At 39.5% G+C, this 18,699-nt stretch overlaps 1 protein-coding gene across 1 annotated transcript in view; it reads left to right on the forward strand.

Annotated features, from left to right (window-relative positions):
• The first annotated feature begins 1,253 nt into the window (after window positions 1-1,253).
• The window catches only part of MYRFL (myelin regulatory factor like), a 43,767-nt gene continuing 26,321 nt past the window's right edge, over window positions 1,254-18,699 (forward strand). The window contains exons 1-7 of the mRNA XM_032207452.1: window positions 1,254-1,299; window positions 7,787-7,877; window positions 11,699-11,766; window positions 11,861-12,119; window positions 13,363-13,454; window positions 15,360-15,507; window positions 17,896-18,091. Coding sequence (XP_032063343.1) covers window positions 1,254-1,299; window positions 7,787-7,877; window positions 11,699-11,766; window positions 11,861-12,119; window positions 13,363-13,454; window positions 15,360-15,507; window positions 17,896-18,091 — 900 coding nt within the window. The remainder of the gene's footprint in view (window positions 1,300-7,786; window positions 7,878-11,698; window positions 11,767-11,860; window positions 12,120-13,362; window positions 13,455-15,359; window positions 15,508-17,895; window positions 18,092-18,699) is intronic.

Consider the following 18,699-nt stretch of genomic DNA (forward strand, 5'->3'; position numbering starts at 1 on the left):
TAAATGATAGCTTGTAGCTGCTGTTATTCTGACTTAATAATCCTTTACAAGTGTTGCTCATTTAAGCAAACAAGTCAAAGATTTTTTTCTATACATGATAGCATCAAGACAAAATGTATCTAAAATTTATTATACAAGAAGCTATTTTCTTGTACTAGGGACTACAAAGATGTACCGCTTAGGTCGTAATGGTTATTTGGCTTGACTGCATCAATGTATTGTAAATACTGAATTAGTTTGCTTCTGTTTTCACATCTTGTTCCCTAAATTATTTTCTATATTAGTTTGCTTCTGTTTTCATATCTTGTTCCTTAAATTATTTTCTATATCTTTAATATAAGCTGTCTATCATGAGAAACCCATGGCACTATGAGTGTCTGGGCTTGTAACAACTGCACAACAGTTACTTGCCTGGTGAATGCAACTGCTTTAGAAAATGGCCTTATTCCACATTTCTTGACTTCACTGAAGCTTTTGTTTATAACCAAATGTCTCTTACAGATATCTACTCAAAATACCTGAATATTTTTTCTCCTCTGATGTGATGACACAACAGGGGCAATCTTCGGTATGCAAAGGCCAAGTGAGAGAAAGTGAAAGTTTGCTGCTGGCCTTAAATACATTAGTTGAATGCGTAGCCTTCCCATAGGCTTTTCAAAGCTACCTGGGACAAACGACTTCATCTGTAATTTAATAATGTAAAAGGTCTGCTTCTCTATAAGGCAACTGTGCTGTGAGACAACGATTTTTTTAGAGCAGTTGGATAGCCTGGCGCTCAGCTGCTTAGATGGGATGGTGCGTATGGTGAAACCACTGATGGCCCTGCACTTACAGCTATCGGAGCGCTTGGTCTTTCACCAATGCTTATAATTGCATCACCTGTGTGAAAGTACAGAGACAAGACAAGTAATTTTTATTGCCACATTTTTTGCGCATGTGTGATTGTGATTAGGATTGGGACCAAAGGTCCCTAATATGAGAACACTAAGCATACTAAACTGAGGAAAGCACATTGCCTTCACCTTGCCTCAAAAGTCCTACCAAATGTTCCTTTACATGTAGCAGGGTTTAAACATATCCCAGATGCTAGTTAGGAAGGAATGAGAGTAGCTGGGATGAAGTCAGCTGAAACCTCTGACAAAAGCACGATGTGCTCCTTCGTGCATTCATGATCACCTGGAAGAGAAACAGCACGTTTTGCTCAGCCGGACTCTTCGGGCAGCAGGAAAGCAAAACGCTTCTCCTGGCTTGTCATGGATGTGGTGGGAGAAAATGAAGCCCTGCAGCAGTTCTTTGAAGGTAAGAGTGTAGTTTTAAGGGATTGTCTTAACAATTTGTTGTGGCAGCAAATATACAGCAACTGTTTGGGACTGATTGAAGACAAGACGAAGAACAAAAGCCCCGAAACAGAAGCTCTATTTATACAAAAGTATCATTTGATGCAACACCAAAAAAAACAGGACAAGTGGTATAGATGCACTGCAGTGTGTTTTTCTTGGTATTTTGGGGAGAATAACAAAGGAAAGGTGGATCCTGTGGTGCGGTGCTGGGAACTGTCAGGAAGAAAACCAGGAAGTGGCTGAGGTCTCCTCGCCACTTATCCCTTCTGCAGCCCTAGTGATTTTCATGAAGCTGGGGAGCTCCCTCCCTACTCTACCTCATCAAGTCAGGTTGCTGAGGGTTTTCTTTCCACTCAAAATTCCTCTGAAACTATTTGATTGTAATTGGATCTGAGAAATTAAAAGCCAATATTTTTGTTTGGTTGTCTGGGATCTATCCTTATGCCTTTTTCCCAAAGTCATTTGACACTCAGGCAGCACCCATCAGTCTTGCCTCTCTTACCACAAAATTTGCTTTCTATCACATTCCTTAATAAAACTGCATCGCAGGTCCTGCCATAACATTACTCAAAATAGCTGTTAAAAGGCTTACGTATTTTTCACTATCTAAATCTTTTTTTTTTTTCTTCAATTTTCACTTTGCCTTTTTTTTTTTCTTTTTTTTCTTTTTTTTTTTTTTTAAATATTAACTTTCCAAATCCAAGCTTCTCTTTCTATATTTTTATTTCCTTCTATGACCTGTACAGGTATTCATCATCTGTTACAGGTCTTAACTATAACTACCCTTTCTATTTGACTAAAACTTTCAACATTCTTTGCCAGAATTTATTTTATTTTATTTTTTTCTTTTGGCTAGCACTAGGTGAAAGGTGGCAGCTCTAACTTTCTAACTTTTGATTTCGATTTCAGTCTAGGAAATGAAGAAACTTTTTAAGAAGTTCCTAGGGAAATGGCTTTCTGGGAAGTGTGGGCTGGGCTTGGTTGACTTCTGTGATGATACTATGATGGTAGAAAGTATTTCAGGGGTTTTAGCTGTGCAAGCTCTTTAGCTAGAATTACTAATTGTAATTGTACTAATTGTGATTATAGAATGACTAATTTAACTCTCTTTAGAAGATAGTTAGGTAGAACATCTGTACGGGCGGGTGGGGGGGAGAGAAGCCCTGTCAATTCAATTTAATCATGGAAAAAATGAAACATTTTGGAAAGTCATGTTCCTTTAGTAATATCGTGTGGTTCTGCTGTGTAGAACTAGAATATGACAAAGGTCTGCAAAGGTGATGCGACATGAGGGGATGACATTTGTTTCACTGTCTGGACACTGACACTAGATGTATGGCAAGGCTAATCACTCTCGCTTTCAGTATGTAGGTAGCTATACACCTCTTGCTGTTAAGCCGCAGGTAAATTTGAAAAGGGAGCAGGCTTATTTAAAGAATGGCTTGAAGTCTTTTCTTTTTCACTCTGCTGAAAGTAAGGCCTGCTTTGACTGCTTCTTTCCAACTTAGCAGTACGGCTGGTGGTTTGGCTTTAGAATGCTTCCAAATGAGACAAGAGCAATAAACTGCTAAGTCTGATTTAGTGGCCTCTGAGATTAGTCATAGCAGCTGGAACATTGTCTTCAAGGCTACAAAACAGCTGAGTCTTGCAATATCAAGTTTCAAATGCTGCCGCTAAAGGAAGTCTCTGATTCATCAGTGCTTCAGCTTTGGCTTCCAAATGGATCAGCTGGCAACTAAGCACATTTAAAATGTTTTGCAGGATTATTTGAAATTCATGAGCAAAAAAGAATCCCACTTCCCCTGTTGCTTTAGTTCCTAACAGTGCATATATGTTCTGACACTCATTATAAGATCAACTTGCATTTGCAGTATTGAGAAGGACAGCCTGAAGAAGTTTTCAAGGAAAATGAGATAATGTAATGATTGTTTTCCTGTGAATCACTATTTTCAATAATCAATAGACCTTAGATTAGATGTGACTCTAGCTGGGATTTGACCCTGGCTTTTTCTCATTCAAGAAAATGGCTTTTCTCTTGTGGTGTGGCTGTTCTGAAAGTTTTCTGTCTTGTTTCATTCCTCTCACACTAGACACTTGATCTTTGATTTCTCTTGAAATAAATAGTTTTATTATTAAAATATTTAGAGTTTTGAATCAGTAACTTCCCATTTGTCAAAGGGAGGCCAGAGCTCCCCAGTTTTTTTGCCTGTCCATCTGTAGCCAAGCAATCTATTCTTGCTGATGTTACCAATAGGTTGAGACACAGAATGAAGGCCAAAGTAGTTGCGCTGTTAAATTCAGCCTTCTCCTGTTTTGCTGCTGTTAGAAGCTACGTTCAGGTGTCTGAGATGTGTGTTTGGCCTCAGTGCCCTCTGTGAAGAAGTCTCCTAACAGTGGAATCACCACCTCTCTTTGTACTCATGCTCCTGCATGGATAACACTGAATCTATCTGAATTAAGCCACATAACAAACCTGCCATTAAACATGAAACACTTAAAAAACCAAAGGCCTCTCCTACAATTTTAAGGATGAAAGATTGAAACAGGAATAAAAGATAACTTGACAACTTAAAAGGACTCACTGCGAGATTTCTGTTTCTCTGGAAAATGTTGGTATTTGGGGGAAAAGCCACCTAACATGACACAAGCTCACTTCTTACCTGTTGGAGTGTTGCAGATCTTCCTGCCATTGAATAACTGTGGTCTGTGGAATATCCCCACGGGTTGCAGTGCCATCAGAAAGAAGCTGTTTTGCCCTTAACCCTTTTCTACTCATTGCTGCCATGTGCCCGAGGTCCGTGTCCTTTGCCCTGATGGCTGAGCATCTTCTATCAATGACTCCAGTCTGTTCCAGTCAAAATGAACAGGATGATCCTCAGTAATTTAAATAGTGAGCAATACTTGGGATCCTTTTAGCATGAAGGAAGTTAAGGAATTATCAGCCCCCTGAGTAAGACTTACCTTATTGCAAGACTTAACTTAATGAAGCTCAGCTGGACTTTTCACTGAGCTTTTATAGTGGCCCATAAAGTGTTTTAGTGGTACAGTATCTCCAGATGAATATTAGTTATTAATTCCAAGAAAACATTTCCTTCAAGGTGCAAGGCTTTGTAACAAGCTTTATGAATTTGTCCTTCAGAAGGCAAGTAATACTTAGCATTGATCGTGTTTTATGAGCCACTTATACATCTCCAGCTGTATTTAAGGATTGTCCCCTGACGGAATAGCTGAGGTTTTGACACAAATCTTACAACAAATAGCTGGAGTTGGCTAGAAACTTCCTGGCATATCTTTTTTAATGTCAAGTAATGATCAGTTTAGTATTCATCTGGAAAGCGGCGGCTATGCTTCGTGCCAAATTCAGACCTGTGTGTGACTTTCTCTGGAACAGCGACTCCAGGAAGGACATAAAAAGAACCGCAAGGAGTTTCTGGTTCTGTGCCCCCATCCTTCACTTTGCGTTAGATACTAGTGAAAAGGAGGCAACTGATTTAAATGCAGTAAGGCTCTGCGAGGAAGTGCTGAGAGAATTAACCGAGGCAGGAGATTGAGGGATTGAGACTGCAGCTGTTGGCTTCAGGAGCGTACAGGGGAAACTGTGACTGGAGCCTCCTGGCTGGAGGAAAGGAGGTGTCTGCCAAAAAGAGATGTATGAACCTAGTCACTGTCAGACAGCGAGGAAGGACAGAGATCAGCCTACTCTGGGGTGCAAGTGGCTGGAAATAGGGGCAGGCTAGCAGGGAATGGACAGGGAAACAGAAGGCAGTGCTGGAAGAGAAGTTTGGGACTTCAGATCAAAAGAAACAGAGCAACAGAATATCTGTCTGATATTTGATGGAGAAATGGTCAAAATACAGTCCTATGCTGCCTATGACTGCAGTCTGTTCTGTGAGCAGCCCTGTGTGAAGCCCCGGTGACCATATTGCCTTGCCTTTGCATTTCCCCTTGCCCCTCACTGGCTCCAGCTTATTTCTGCTGGTTCCTGGAGGAGCTGGCAGTCCTCTGCACAATGACACGAGTCACCCAGTGTGGATGCTTCCCAGAGGATGGCTGGGCAGACTGCGCTGTGGAGTGTGGCCTGGGAGCAGAGATCCTTGTGTGCATGCTGATAAGGGCTGCTGATGCTGCACGTCCCCTGGCAGCACTGAGCCAGGCATGCGGTTTGGTGCAGGAAGCTGAATGTTCACAGGGGCCTCTCAGCAGAGCTTATCCATGTATACACACAGCTCTCTGCCCTCGTAGTGGCTTTGGGTAACTGGCTTGCACACTACCAGGGAGCAACAAGAACAGTAAATAAACTCCCAGTCAAAGTGTCAGTGTGCTTTATCTTCCCCACGCCCATATCTTTCAAGTGTCTACCATGTTTCAAAGCCTGTTAAATGGATGCCAGTGTTTTAAATACATTTGCATATGGTCCAGCAGCTCCTCCTCTGCTGAAACATGCCAGTGCAAGCACTGGCTGGCACAGAAAAAGAAAGTACATGCAGAAAGAAAGAAAAAAAAAAGGTTAAGTTCTACAGTGCAGCCAAATGTAGTGTGGCTCTTCTGTACATCAGCATCATGAAATTCCTTGGCGGTGGGCTGTCTTCCTGGTGTGCTTCCTTCCTCCCCCAGCACAGAGTTACTTATTCCTTCCTTCTCCTCCTACCCATTTAACTGTTAGTGCAAAAGGTAGAGGTTAAGAGGGAATGGTGCATATTGCTCTTGTTGTCACTAAGCAAAAGGGCTAATCTCTGGAGTGTGGGATGCTTGTATCAAAGACCCTGTCTGATTTTGTTTCAGAGCTGCACTTCAAAAGAGTTTGTTTCTGATCTTGGTTAAAATAAAGCAATTCTTGGTTTTGTGGAACAGGAAAAAACATGTTAGTAACACGACTGTTTCATTATGCATGAGGGCCAGGCTACTCGAACAGGAGGTCAAGTTTTAGGGACGTTGTTGAAGAAAGCCAGGCCCCTGTGTACTTTCAAGCTGGTTTTGCAAAGTGCTTTGTTTGCTATTTATTCAAGATTTACCATATTACAATGTTGCTGAGGCAAGTAAGTCTGCTACACCTATTGAATCTGCTCCTCTCTGATGTGTGGAGAACAGCTTTGTATACTATGATGGTAGGTTTGGATGCAAAAACCTACCAGCACACCTGCAAGTTACAATCTCACGGTGAAGGGCAGCTAGAATTCAGCCTGTAGCACCGATAAGCAAACTTAGATTCCCCTGTGCTCACAAAGCTATTTTGGAAACATTTGTTAGCAACTTGAATTTATGTAGTAAGACACAGACACACACACAGGGGAATTCCTGTGCAAGGTGGTCAAAGCGGGTATCAGATGCTGCTTGCAGTTAAGCAATGTCTAAACACTGGATCAAGAAAGATCCACATGAGGCAGAGACAACAGAAAAAAGAGAAGAAACCTTAGGACTTCTATGATGCTGGTGTCAGCCACTTGGGGCTGAGACATGCAGCTGTCGATTTACAGGCTACTCCACTTTATCCTGTGTAGTAGTGAGGTAGGACCATCCAGCTCCAGTGGCTGACTGGAGCAAGCAGTAACTTAAACTCCCTTATCTTGCTTGCTTTCTGACTGGACACACCTGTGTTTATAGAAGGCTTGCTGGAAAGCTGGGGAGCCTGCGCAGTAGTTTTGTTTGTTTTTCTTTTCTTTAAGGGGAGTTCCGTCTGACTTGCTTGACTTGCTAGGAAAGAACTCATGAATTCCACAGACTTTATAATCATAAAATCTGTTTATAGCCTTCAGTAACTAAGCAGCAAAGGACAAAGTACTGAACCTTTCTGCTCATTAACACATTTAACATGTTATTGGGTTGTGTTTTTTTGTTTGTTTTGTTTATTTGTTTGTTTTTCTAGGTAAATAATAAAAACCCATCAATTCCTTTAACATTTCTAAAGCTTTATTTCTGCTTCCTTAATCTATGTTGAGGACAATGAATTTTTAAATTATTTTAGAATAGTTTGAAACTATTAGAAACTCACTGCAGTACCCATGCAGAAAGTGGATCTCTGTGAGACATCTGAGCTTTGACTCAATCATCTGTTTTGATCCCAACATAAAAGCATATGAAGTTATCTTCAGAACCCATTTTTTTTTCCAGTTGCAGATGGGAGCCCCTCATCCTCTTGCTGTGATAATTCAGTTAAGCCTTAATGACAACTACAAACTGGTGTTTTCCTGGTGCTGCTCCATCATCTCCATCCTCACCTGTATGCTCTCTTTTGCTCTGCGTTTCCTGTCATCTTTTCTCCTCAGAGTGACTATATTTCTAAACAAAAGGGTAACCCATATATCACACATGAGATGTGCACCTCTGCTAGGACAGGACTGATTTGGTTTTCCTTGTGTGGTCAGTGGGCAGAATTACTTAGTCTAAAGTACTGATGACTGTACAAATTTCAATCTCAGAATCCGTCTTCTTGACATCTTTAATTATAGGGCAAGATGTCCACAGAGCCTTGGAGAACCCCATGGTGGATACAAGAATGCTGGAAGAATTCATCAGTAGTGACTTAGAGTTTGGAACTTTGTAAGTATTAGAGCAGCAAATTATATATATATATATATATATTTTTTTTTTCCGTAGCACATTCATAAAATATGAATGCAACAGTCAGACCTGAAATCTCTTAATTTCCATAGGACTGTGGTGTGCTTATTTCCATAGGACTGTGGTGTGGTGTTTTTAGTTGAAACTGCGTAAGCGCTGGAAATATAAATTGCAGATAGTAACAGAATATGGTGGTTTTATAGTTCAGCCGAATGGATATGATGATGTCTGGGATAATTCACAACTGTTATACTAATTATGGCCTTAAATGCAAAGCTGTTATTTTTTAATATAACCAAGTGCTGCTTTAGTGTTAACGTTCAGAATAAATGATGTAAATGAGATTAATGTATAATAAATTGAGAGACTAATGTAAACCTCCATGTCTGAGGGGAACAGGTCTACTCTTTTCATCCTAATGATTCCCTCAGAACAAAGAAGCTGTCCATTAATCTTTTCTGAGACTTGTTTTCAGAGTTACAAAGGCTACATAATACGAAGGGTCATGGTTAAGGGTGGAAAGTTATGCAATGCAGGTCTATCAAGACTTCAAACCCAAATCTTTCATCTAGACAACTGTCATATGATTGTTAAATGTAAAATATGATTAATGGGCTGACACTTGCCAAGAGCAAAGCAAAAGTGGATGTTTTTACAGTAATTAAATGGCTCACAGGACCTTTCACTCTGTACATACTTGGCATTGCACATATTTACTTACAGTGGGCTAACTAGGCTTCTACCTGCTCTAAATCATGAATAATAACTTTATTTTCTCGCTGGCCACACTCATAACAGAAGAATGAAGAAGCTGCTGTATATAAATACTCATAACCTTTGTTCTTATCATGACTAAACATGTATCAGATTAAACAGATTATCAAACTCCTTTAAGACAACTTTAAAGTGCAACTGTTGCCTTCATACACAAAAACATATAGCATTAATATATATGTACATATCTGGTATCATGTAGCTTAGGTACATTACATGGACATTATAGCTGCAGTGCTAAGCATGAGAAAACACAATAACATCATCTGTTTAAAAGTGCTTCAAAGCAGTGTTTGAGCCTACAATTTATAGGAATGCTTGAAAGGGTTAGGAGCCAATTTCTGAACCTCGATCATCCCCAATGCAGCTGAGGAACTCTTATATGTCCTTTGAGTGGCCGAGAGTTGGCATAGGATTTTCTCTCATTTAAACTACTTTGAAAACACAATCATATAGAACTGAAAATTTTGAAATAAAATAGTTATGAGATGTGACAGCCCTGTGCCCTCAGCTGACTAAAACCAGGAGCACAGCCTTGCTGTAGCAGTCTGCTGGTGACTTATGCTCTTCCCATTTTCAATGCAATGAAGCGGTTTTGCTATGTAGTGTGGGAACACCTGCTTGTTCCTGTGAACTACTCATGAAGGACTTGGCTTAGCTTAAATTATGCTCTAGTTCCACCTCTCTCTAAGGCAGTATTCCTTTACATTGTCTGATAGGAGAAATTCTAAAAGTGTAAAAGCAAAACAGAGTATATACTGCAATAAATACTATAAATATATACTAGAACATAATCAAGCATATGGGCTAAAGACTAAATAATCAAGAAACTTTTTTCAAACCCCAAACATGGGGATGCGCTGAGCTGTTGGACATGAGTTGAGTCATAAACTGAGAGCAAAGCTCCCAGTATCAACTGCAGACAAGCAAGCGTTCACTTTCCATGTGAAAATCAGGAGGAAGGTACACAGTAAAATAGCATAGACAAATGTGTTCTTGTACAGATCAGTGTTACTGAAGTTTTTCAGAAAGAAAGCAGTTCTTGTTTACAGAGATTTATGTCTTTGAGTAACAACAACAACAAAAAAAGGAAAAAAAAAAAAGGAACACTTTAAAAATCGGAGATAGGCAAAAGCATACTTATGTTGTTGTGCTTTCATAATGACCTCTCCCAGCAGGGCTGTTAAAAGAGAAATCTTTCCTGCTTGGCTATGGGGTTTGGCAAGGAGGTGGCTGTGGATCACATGTAATTTCTGGGTTCCCAGCCAGGATTCTTCTGTCATGCCTCCAGCGCCCTGGTTCTGCTACTGATTTTCAGAACATAACTACCTTTCCACCCCTTTTTGTCTGTGCACCTGCTCCCTGCCGTGCTCCCACTGGGGGTCTGAAGGTGCTGTGCCATGCAGAGACCTTGCCTGACACTAGGGAGCTGAGTGAGTTACTTCTGTGCAACAGTGCTGGCTGTCAGCATAAAAACCTGAGAGGACCCAGCTTCCTGCTTCGTGTAACATGAACTGGGAGATGAGCTTCTTGCTTGTGTAGCTGTACACAGAGGAAAGCAGCCCAGCCCTGCCTGCCTTTGGCACAGCACAGTGTTACTCAGCGGGCGTTTTCACGGCGGGTGACGTGGAAGCTGCTGGGTGGCAGTGCTTCATGTGGTGCTGCACGGGTCCACGTTTTGTGAGCACTCTTTGTTAGAAGAGCCTCATTTCATAAATTTGTTACCAATTAGCACAAACTTTTGATCACTGACTCGGCTACTGAGATAAAGAGAACATAAGCAATTAAATATACTTCCTCCACACAGACTTCCTGAGGCTCAGTTTCAGCTGAGCACTTCTGCCTCCTTCTTGCTCTCCAGTCCCCTCCTTGCCTCCTGTGAGGTGACGGGAGGCCTGTGGTGGGGTAGTGGGGTGTAATGGCTCCTCCTTGACACTCTTCACCCTTTTCTGTTTTTCCTGACTCTGCCATGGGTCACTCATGACCCTGCTATCCCCTTGGTATGTCCCTGCTCCAGGGGGTCACAGCCTTGCCCCACAGGGCACTCGCTGCCTCAGCTGCATGGCCGCTCGCCCGGCCGTGCTGCTGTGGGACGCGGGCGCTGCTGACTGCTGAGGTGCTGGCTCCAGCAGGTGAGGGGCAGCCAATGGCCAGTTGGAACCAGCTGAAACTGGCTGGGACTGTCTCAAACTGGCTGGAACCAGCTGCAACTGGCTGAAGTCAAACAGAACTGGCTGAAGTTTGCCAGGACCAGCACCCGGCAGCTCGTGCTTGCCTCCCCTCAGTGCAGCCTGCAGCCCCTGCTACCCAAACCCTGCCTGTTTTTTCCAGTGCACTTTTAAAATTTATTTATTTATTTATTTATTTATTTATTTATTTATTTATTTGTGTAGTCTTCCAGGTGATAAACAACCATTCCACATTGTTGTTTTTATGCCTGAATAGCCCATCTTCAGTGAGGATATGTATATTTATATATATATTTTAAGCTTTCCTGTCTGAGGGCTGCTGGGATGGACCTTTTCTTTTGTGATTTAGACATAAAAGATATTAATTACTCTGTCGTCCCTGTTGTGTCCCCCCTCATTGTTTTTTAAATGGAACTAGAAAATTTGTGTAGGGTTGAGAAGAGGGAGAGTAGATTGTCACCCATGAAAACCCTATGTTAAGCTTCTGGATCTTTTTGGCCGAGCTTGTACAAAGCTCTTGTTTCAAATCAGACAAATGCCTTTCCCACCCTTTGGGGCAGCCCCTGCTTCCCTCCTCTCTTGGGTGTGTGAGGTGCTGTGATATGGCCTAAGATCTGGTAGTGGTTGTGAGTGCTGTGGCCAAACTGTTCCCTTAAGAATTGTCTGCAGTTAGCAGCTGAAGATGCTACAGCTCTTTGAAATGTGGTGTAGAGAGAATGGAGCTGTTGCGAGCTCCATGTAGCTTGGTGGTCCCCCTCCAACTGCTTTTAGCATTCTCTTGTGGTCATCCTGAATGTTTTCTCCCAGTAAAAATTAACATTTATTTTTCATCCCCAGGCAAAGCCAGTTGCCAGACTCCCCACCAGACTCTGGGTCGGAAGCATGCTCTCCACCACAGCTCAAGAGTAGGTGACGTGAATTCTGCCTCTCCTAAGCTAGCGGGAAGGTCTCCAGCTCCTTTTCTTTCTACTTCCTTTCTTGTCTGTCTGCCTCTTTCAGCCATCTGGAATGATGCTTCGTGGCCAAGTGGGCAGCAGCCTCCGCTCCCATGTCCATCGGCTGTGGCACCCAGCAAGCTCCCCTGCAGGTTCCTGGAGACTTTTCCTGACCCTAACGCCAGTGGGCATCCTGGCAGCATTCCCCAAGGCTCCTGTCTGAAGAAAGATAACACCGTGCCTCCATGGAATAATTCTACATCCTCCAGCTCTTTGGGTTTCAATTATTCATACTTCCAACCAAATGTACCTCAGATTTCCAGGTAAATGATAAAACCTTTATGCAAGGGATGAGACAGATACAGAAAAAAAAATGGAGCTGATAGAAGACGTGGTTAAAGGCTGGTGTAAAATCCCTGTGGGTGCAGGATTTTCCACGGGGTGGCAGTGTGTAGACATGTTTGATACGCTTCTGTTTGAGGGTTCTTTAAACATCTTGATTTAAATTAGCATTACAATGTGTGGGAATGGACTTCAATTTTAAGAAAGTTACAAGGCTAAAGAGGGATCAACAAGTAGTTAGTAACTGGATTATAAAAATATTTAGGTGTTTTGCAATACTTTCCACAGGGATTTGTCCGTGAGGGTCTTGAAAGTGTTTTGACATGAGAGAAAAAAATTGTCTTATCAATGTAAGCAAGTGAAATGGTATTCATATACCATCTGCCATATTTATCCACCAACATGTTCCAGATGCTTAATTAAAATACATTGGGTAGTGCAAGCATCCAACCATGACATCTAGTAAGAATGAATTGACCAATGCATATCAGAGGGGGACCTCCCTGGTTGTTGGGAGATAATCCAAATTCATCAGTGTTAGTCCTGGGCTTGCAAATTCTCTGTCTCCTGCTCTGCAGGGAGCTCAATTACAGATTACATTGATGATGTGGGTAACGGAAGCTGGGCCTAGATTTCTTGGTGAAGCTGTTTAGGTTTTTTATTTTCTTCTGTATCTTCAGGACAGTCTGTGACCTGGGATATTCCATATTATATTTTATAATATCAAAAATTTAGAATAAGATTTTTCCCCTTTGCAGAAAGGAGCAGATTTTGAAATTTCAGTTTCTAGGAAAGGGGAAAAGTGTTTCCCACCAGTTTTCCCTCGAAATGTCGTCATTAATGCATTAGTTTAATAGCTATCGGTCTTTTGTTTTCTGTGTAAGAAAAGTGAGTTCACATTCAGGGAAGTAAAATTATTTAAGAAAATGGTGTGATTTTAATGCAGATATCAGGAAGCAATAAAATCCTTTCTCACACGCACTCTGTAAGCTTTTGAAGAGATTAAGTTCTCTATTCATACGAAATTAAAAATATGCTAATTTATGTTTTGGAAGAGAAAATTGCATAATTCAGATCAAAAAACCTAAAAACAATCTCCTCCTCCTGGTAAATCAAAATTTGGGTGACAATACAGTTAGAATGAGATACCTGGGTATTCTCTTATAATGACTCTAGTATCTGTATTCCAACTGAAATTAGTAATGTGATGTATTTTTAAAAAAGTATTTCTACAGCATCAGGCAAAAAAAGAAAGTTATCACAATTACTGGGAGATAACAGTGATCCTCCAGTCTGGCCTAACAGCTGCAGTCAAGGTAAGCAGATGTGTGAAGATGGAAATTAATGTTTCATACCACAGACAAGTAAATGTTTTAAGAGCACATGTCATAGTGACTTTGCAAAGGTAGTGGTATTAACAATCTGTACTGTACTACAAAGTTTGGAACAATTTTTTTTTTTTTTTATAAGGACCTATGTATATTTGGGAAAGAGAGATGAAGTATTAGAGGTCTTTGCTTACTGACTACCCCCAAACAAAATAGTCTGCCCTTCTCCATGCCTGCAGATGATAGCCATACTCTGCTGACTTGCTTGGCACTAAATTGACTGGGCAAAGAAACCTGGTTTAGTTTAGCAGGGGATTAATGTAGTGGGTGAGAGAACAGATTGCATTTTTCCCTTTATGATATGATTTATCAACTGTGCATTTTTTCTACAAAGTGTGGAAAATTGTTCAAGTTAGTAAAACCTGTGCTCTCCACCCCTTCTCCAAATTAACTTAGTGTTTTATCAAGATAAATATGCTGAGTTTATACCAATTGCTATAAAAAATCTTATCAGCCATGTACAGAAGCGCATCAGCTTCTGTGAACTGTGAGGCTGTCTGTGAATCAACAGTTTGTAATAAACAATTTATCTGAGGAATTTTCAGCCTTGTCTATAAGTGGAAAATCTGAAAGTTTCATGTCATTTCTTCAGTGTAAGTTTTATTTAAGCATTAATTAATTAATTAATTAATTAATTTTTTAATGAATGACAAGTGGATTTACTAGGTTAGTTTTCCTTTGGTACCTGCTATTTAATTGTGACTAGTTCTCTGAGTCTATCACTCCTGTAAAAAGAAGATAAGTAGTTCCAGAGCAGACACTTCTCTTGCTAAAATTGTTATTGCTGTTTTTAATACTTAAAGATACTACTTTGAAATATGATTTCTTTGGGAGTCTCTGATGAGAAAATCTCACTGACTCCTTTGTAATTGGAAGAAGAACACAATAATTAATAAAAATGTCATGGTGGGGATCTTTTAGGAATGAGGTCTGAATCTTTTTATTATTTTCTTTAATAGTATGTTTGCCCCTGATTATATTTCAGAAATGGGAATTTGCAAATGAAGCTTGGGCCTGAAATTATTGCTTTAGCAGTAGGCTCTGTCAAAATGCTGCCACAGGCCATGGATAGATTTTAGTTTATATGCTCAGTGACATATTTTCTCCCATCCTTACCACACTCACTTTATCTGTTTCTCTTACCACATTCTCCTCTGTCATCATGAAATGTATAATATCTCAATGAATTATGGTTGACCCTATTTATCTCAAAATGCTATAATACATAGTCAGTAAGCTTAACCAGTTAACCAGACGCAGTGGTGAATGTGGTTGCTATTGGAAAACTGCATCTTTGTCTTTCAGACTAAGTACCTGCTGCAATGAGCTGGGGTATATTCAGTTTAAACCTGTACTAGAGAGAATGGGAAACATCTGTAATTCTTTTGCTTCTTCCACTGCACTTATTTGTCTTTGTCCCACTTTGCTCTTTGCACAGCTTCTTGCAATGTTGCAGATAACTTGTGGTTTAGAATAAAATGTTTAGCTTTCCATTGTGGGCTTTTTTTTTTTTTTTTAATTGTTATTATTATTATGATTTCCCAAGGGAAACTATGTATCCTTTGGGAGATAATAGGAAGTGCTACTTGTACAATATTTTGCCAATTAGGAAAGGTAAAAATTTTACTTTGTGTGATAAGGGAATATAGCAGGATCTTTTGGAATAGCTGCAAAGGAAAATAAGATTTAAATATATTTTATTTGCAATATATTTGTGCATTAGTGTTTTTTTTTTTTTTTTTTTGGTGCTTTATATGTATGTAAATATATCAAAATTTTAATGCAGGATTTTTTGCTAGTAACAATCAGTGAATTGTATCTGTCTCTCTACAGCAACTCTTAAGGACTGTGCAGTTGAGGTGCAAGAATATGACAGTGATGGACAGAATGCTGCTTTGGAGAAATGCTATCAAGCTCTAACATGGCAACTGTACCAAACTTCTCAGTGGAACAGCTTATTTAACTCTAATTATGAAAAACTGTAAGCACTGAAGATTGCACTTGGAAAAAGTGTATTATTTTATTTTATTTTATTTTATTTTATTTTATTTTATTTTATTTTATTTTATTTTATTTTATTTTATTTTATTTTATTTTATTTTATTTTATTTTATTTTATTATTTATTTATTTTCCTGGCCCTGTGGTTTTACAGCAATAAATGCTACTTTTGGCATTCCTTGTTCTTTCTGACTATAAGACTGGAGAAGGAGGTATAGCAGTGGTGGGTTATGAATCTGCAGATATATCAGATAAGCAGAACTTTAAACACTGCTTGAAATTCATGCTAGATTTTCTGATTTCCTTTCAGGGATTTAGGAGCAAAAGAAAAAATAATTTAATGTAAATACCTGTAGTTTTTGCTTCTTTTGTCAAGCACATTTGTGGAAGTACTTACTGAACATATTGCATATAATGGCCTAAAACATTAATGAAATGGAAACAGAAGATACCTATATTACTTCTGGATTCACATGACCAATGTGTTATAACTATAGTCATATATGTATCATGTGCAACTCTTTAGTCAAAGACACAGAGTTTTTCTGTTTAAATCAAAATTGTAAACCATTTTTTTTTTTGCCTCATGATCTGGGAAGGGCTATTCCAAGTTCACTTTACATCTCAGGTTTTCTCCATTCTAGTATTTAGTGCATGATCCCTTTTAACAAAAGCCCTTCTACAGTGTCTGCTCTATGCCCCAGGATTGGTGCAAATAATTTGTTACTCTCTCCACAAGACTTAGTAAATTTTAAGTTTCTTCTAGCTAAAGCTGTTTAAAGTACTCATGGCAGATTGGAGTTTATCAGTCTCATTGCTGGACACTGACACTCCCTGCTATTGCACTGTGTGATAGGAGTAATATACACCACAAGGGGACTGACATGATGGGAGAGCAGACAGCTCAGTGTTTGCACCTTTCTACTACTTGGGAGCTGGGTGGGCCAAGAAACCTCACAGTACCTCAGATATGTCTGGGATATGAAGTGTACCTCTAAATGGAGGTGGTCTTCAACTCTTCTTGTGCCTTCATTTCATTTGAGCTGTGAGTTAATGGTGGGAGACTCCTTTCCCCACATGCTCCTGTATACTTAAAATTGAAGTTCCACACTTACATTTCTTGGTGGCTTGTATCAACAGAGATAAGACAATGCATTGCTGAGTATTGAAACATCCAAATACATGTGTTGTTACCATGAGTGTGCAAAGTTACTACTTGCAGAGGAAGTCGGTATTAGATTTAAGTGAGGTCAATGGCAGAGCTGTTGTTCCAAGATGCTTCGTAGTTTATGGCACAGTGCACAGATTTGTTCTGAGTAGGAATAGGAATTAACGGCAATCTGACTTCATAGTTTTGAAGTGGTTTTCTCTCTATTCCCTGCACCAGATAATTTGTGATTGTTTGAAAGGGACATCTTACTCATCATTTATAAAAAGATAACAGTCTGTACATTTCTTGTAAATTGTAAATACATTTTAATTCTTCCAACCAGTGATGTGCAAATAAGCTCTGAAAAGCCATCTTCACTAGTTGTGTTAATGAGAGGTTCGCAGTAGCATCAGACAAGAGATCATCATTACCCAACTTTCATTAGCAAGACAGGCCAATGACCATATAAGAGAGCTTTGCCATGTAGTCCTATTATTTCAGAATTACTCATCACTTAAATCAGAGAACATTGCTGGGTGAGTTTATTCGCTGTTTTAGAAAGATCTTTTGATATCTTTCCTTGTCTGCTGTGAATTATAAGGACAGAATACTCCTTCTCTTTGGGTTACAGATCGGTCCTTTGAAATAAATGGAAGAGAGTTTTGTTAGTTGGGGTAGGATGGAAAATATTACTGAAGAGTTTTATAAAGGTCTGTCCATAGTTATCTACAGCTTTGTTTTTAGTTTGAGTAAAGGCTTATTTAACCCTAGCAGATTCTGCAGAAGATCTTGGTGTGGGAACTGAAGAAAAAATAGGAAATCTTGCTGTTTCGTTAGCACATTGCTGTCTGCAGCAGTAGTTCAGCTCTGTTGTTTATAGCAATGTTGTAATGAATTCTTGAATGTGCTAAAAGGTTTGGTGCACAGAGTTCCTTTATACCAGATTTGTAAGTGAGGATTATGTAAGCTTTCCCACCTCTGGTTTCCAAACATTTAATGTGTCAGATGAGAATTACCACATTTTACATGCACTTTCATTTTTACACCTCTAAGAGGCCAAGAAGAAAATAACTGTTGAACCAGTGATTGTAAAGGTGTATTTCCACTCTCATTTTGTCAGTAAAAATCTGAGGGATTTTTAGTCCACATAAAAAGTAGGAACTTGAGATACAAATATATCTGTACTTATGGTTGCTATTCTTTCTTCTTGTCTTTGTAGACCTGCTGTAGAATATCACATTGTCACAGACAAAGGATTTAATTTTTCAGCAGTGGATGATGCTTTTGTGTGCCAGAAGAAGAATCATTTCCAAATCACAGTCCATATTAGAATCACTGGACATCCAAAATATGTCAAAACTCAGCTAGGGATGAAACCAATAGAAAAGTTTTACTTGAAAGTTTTTGGAATAAGGGCAAGTATTTATCTTCTTTGTGTATATTACTTTTAATGTTAGTATGTGATTATCCATATAATGAGGTAAATAATTGAAGTGGACGCTCTTCATAATCATTTTTGTCCAAGAACTGGCAAAAGACAACTCTTAAAACTACTAATGACTTCCGTGTGGTACTCTGGGGGAGTGATGTTTTATGGTTGCTTGTGTTTGGTACATGTTGAAATTTATAATGCTTGTCTGACACGTGGTTTTGGTGACTTCCCTCTTGCTGGCTGAAGTTTTCTTCCCTCTGCGGGCAGTGCAGTGAAGCCAGCTGGTGCGTAGTTGGCCATCCATTGACCAAGAAGATGTGTTGAAAAAAAAATCACAAAGCAAAGAAAAAGAATCAAATCTGTTTTTCTTGAATAGTTCACATGTAGAAAACCAGCACAATACCCCAGTTTCTTCTTGCCAGGTTTTCAATTTTCATTTAAAGAACCAAATTCTTTCTGGCCAATATGGGTCCACAATCTCGCATATAGAGAAGTAATATGAGATTTTCTTATTTCTGAAAGATTTTACCATTTTTTACTTGCTACCAAAATTTAGTTATTTAAAAAATCCCTGTAGTTGTTTTGCTTAAT

This window comes from Aythya fuligula, chromosome 1 (genome assembly GCF_009819795.1).
Source record: "Aythya fuligula isolate bAytFul2 chromosome 1, bAytFul2.pri, whole genome shotgun sequence".
Taxonomy (NCBI): domain Eukaryota; kingdom Metazoa; phylum Chordata; class Aves; order Anseriformes; family Anatidae; genus Aythya; species Aythya fuligula.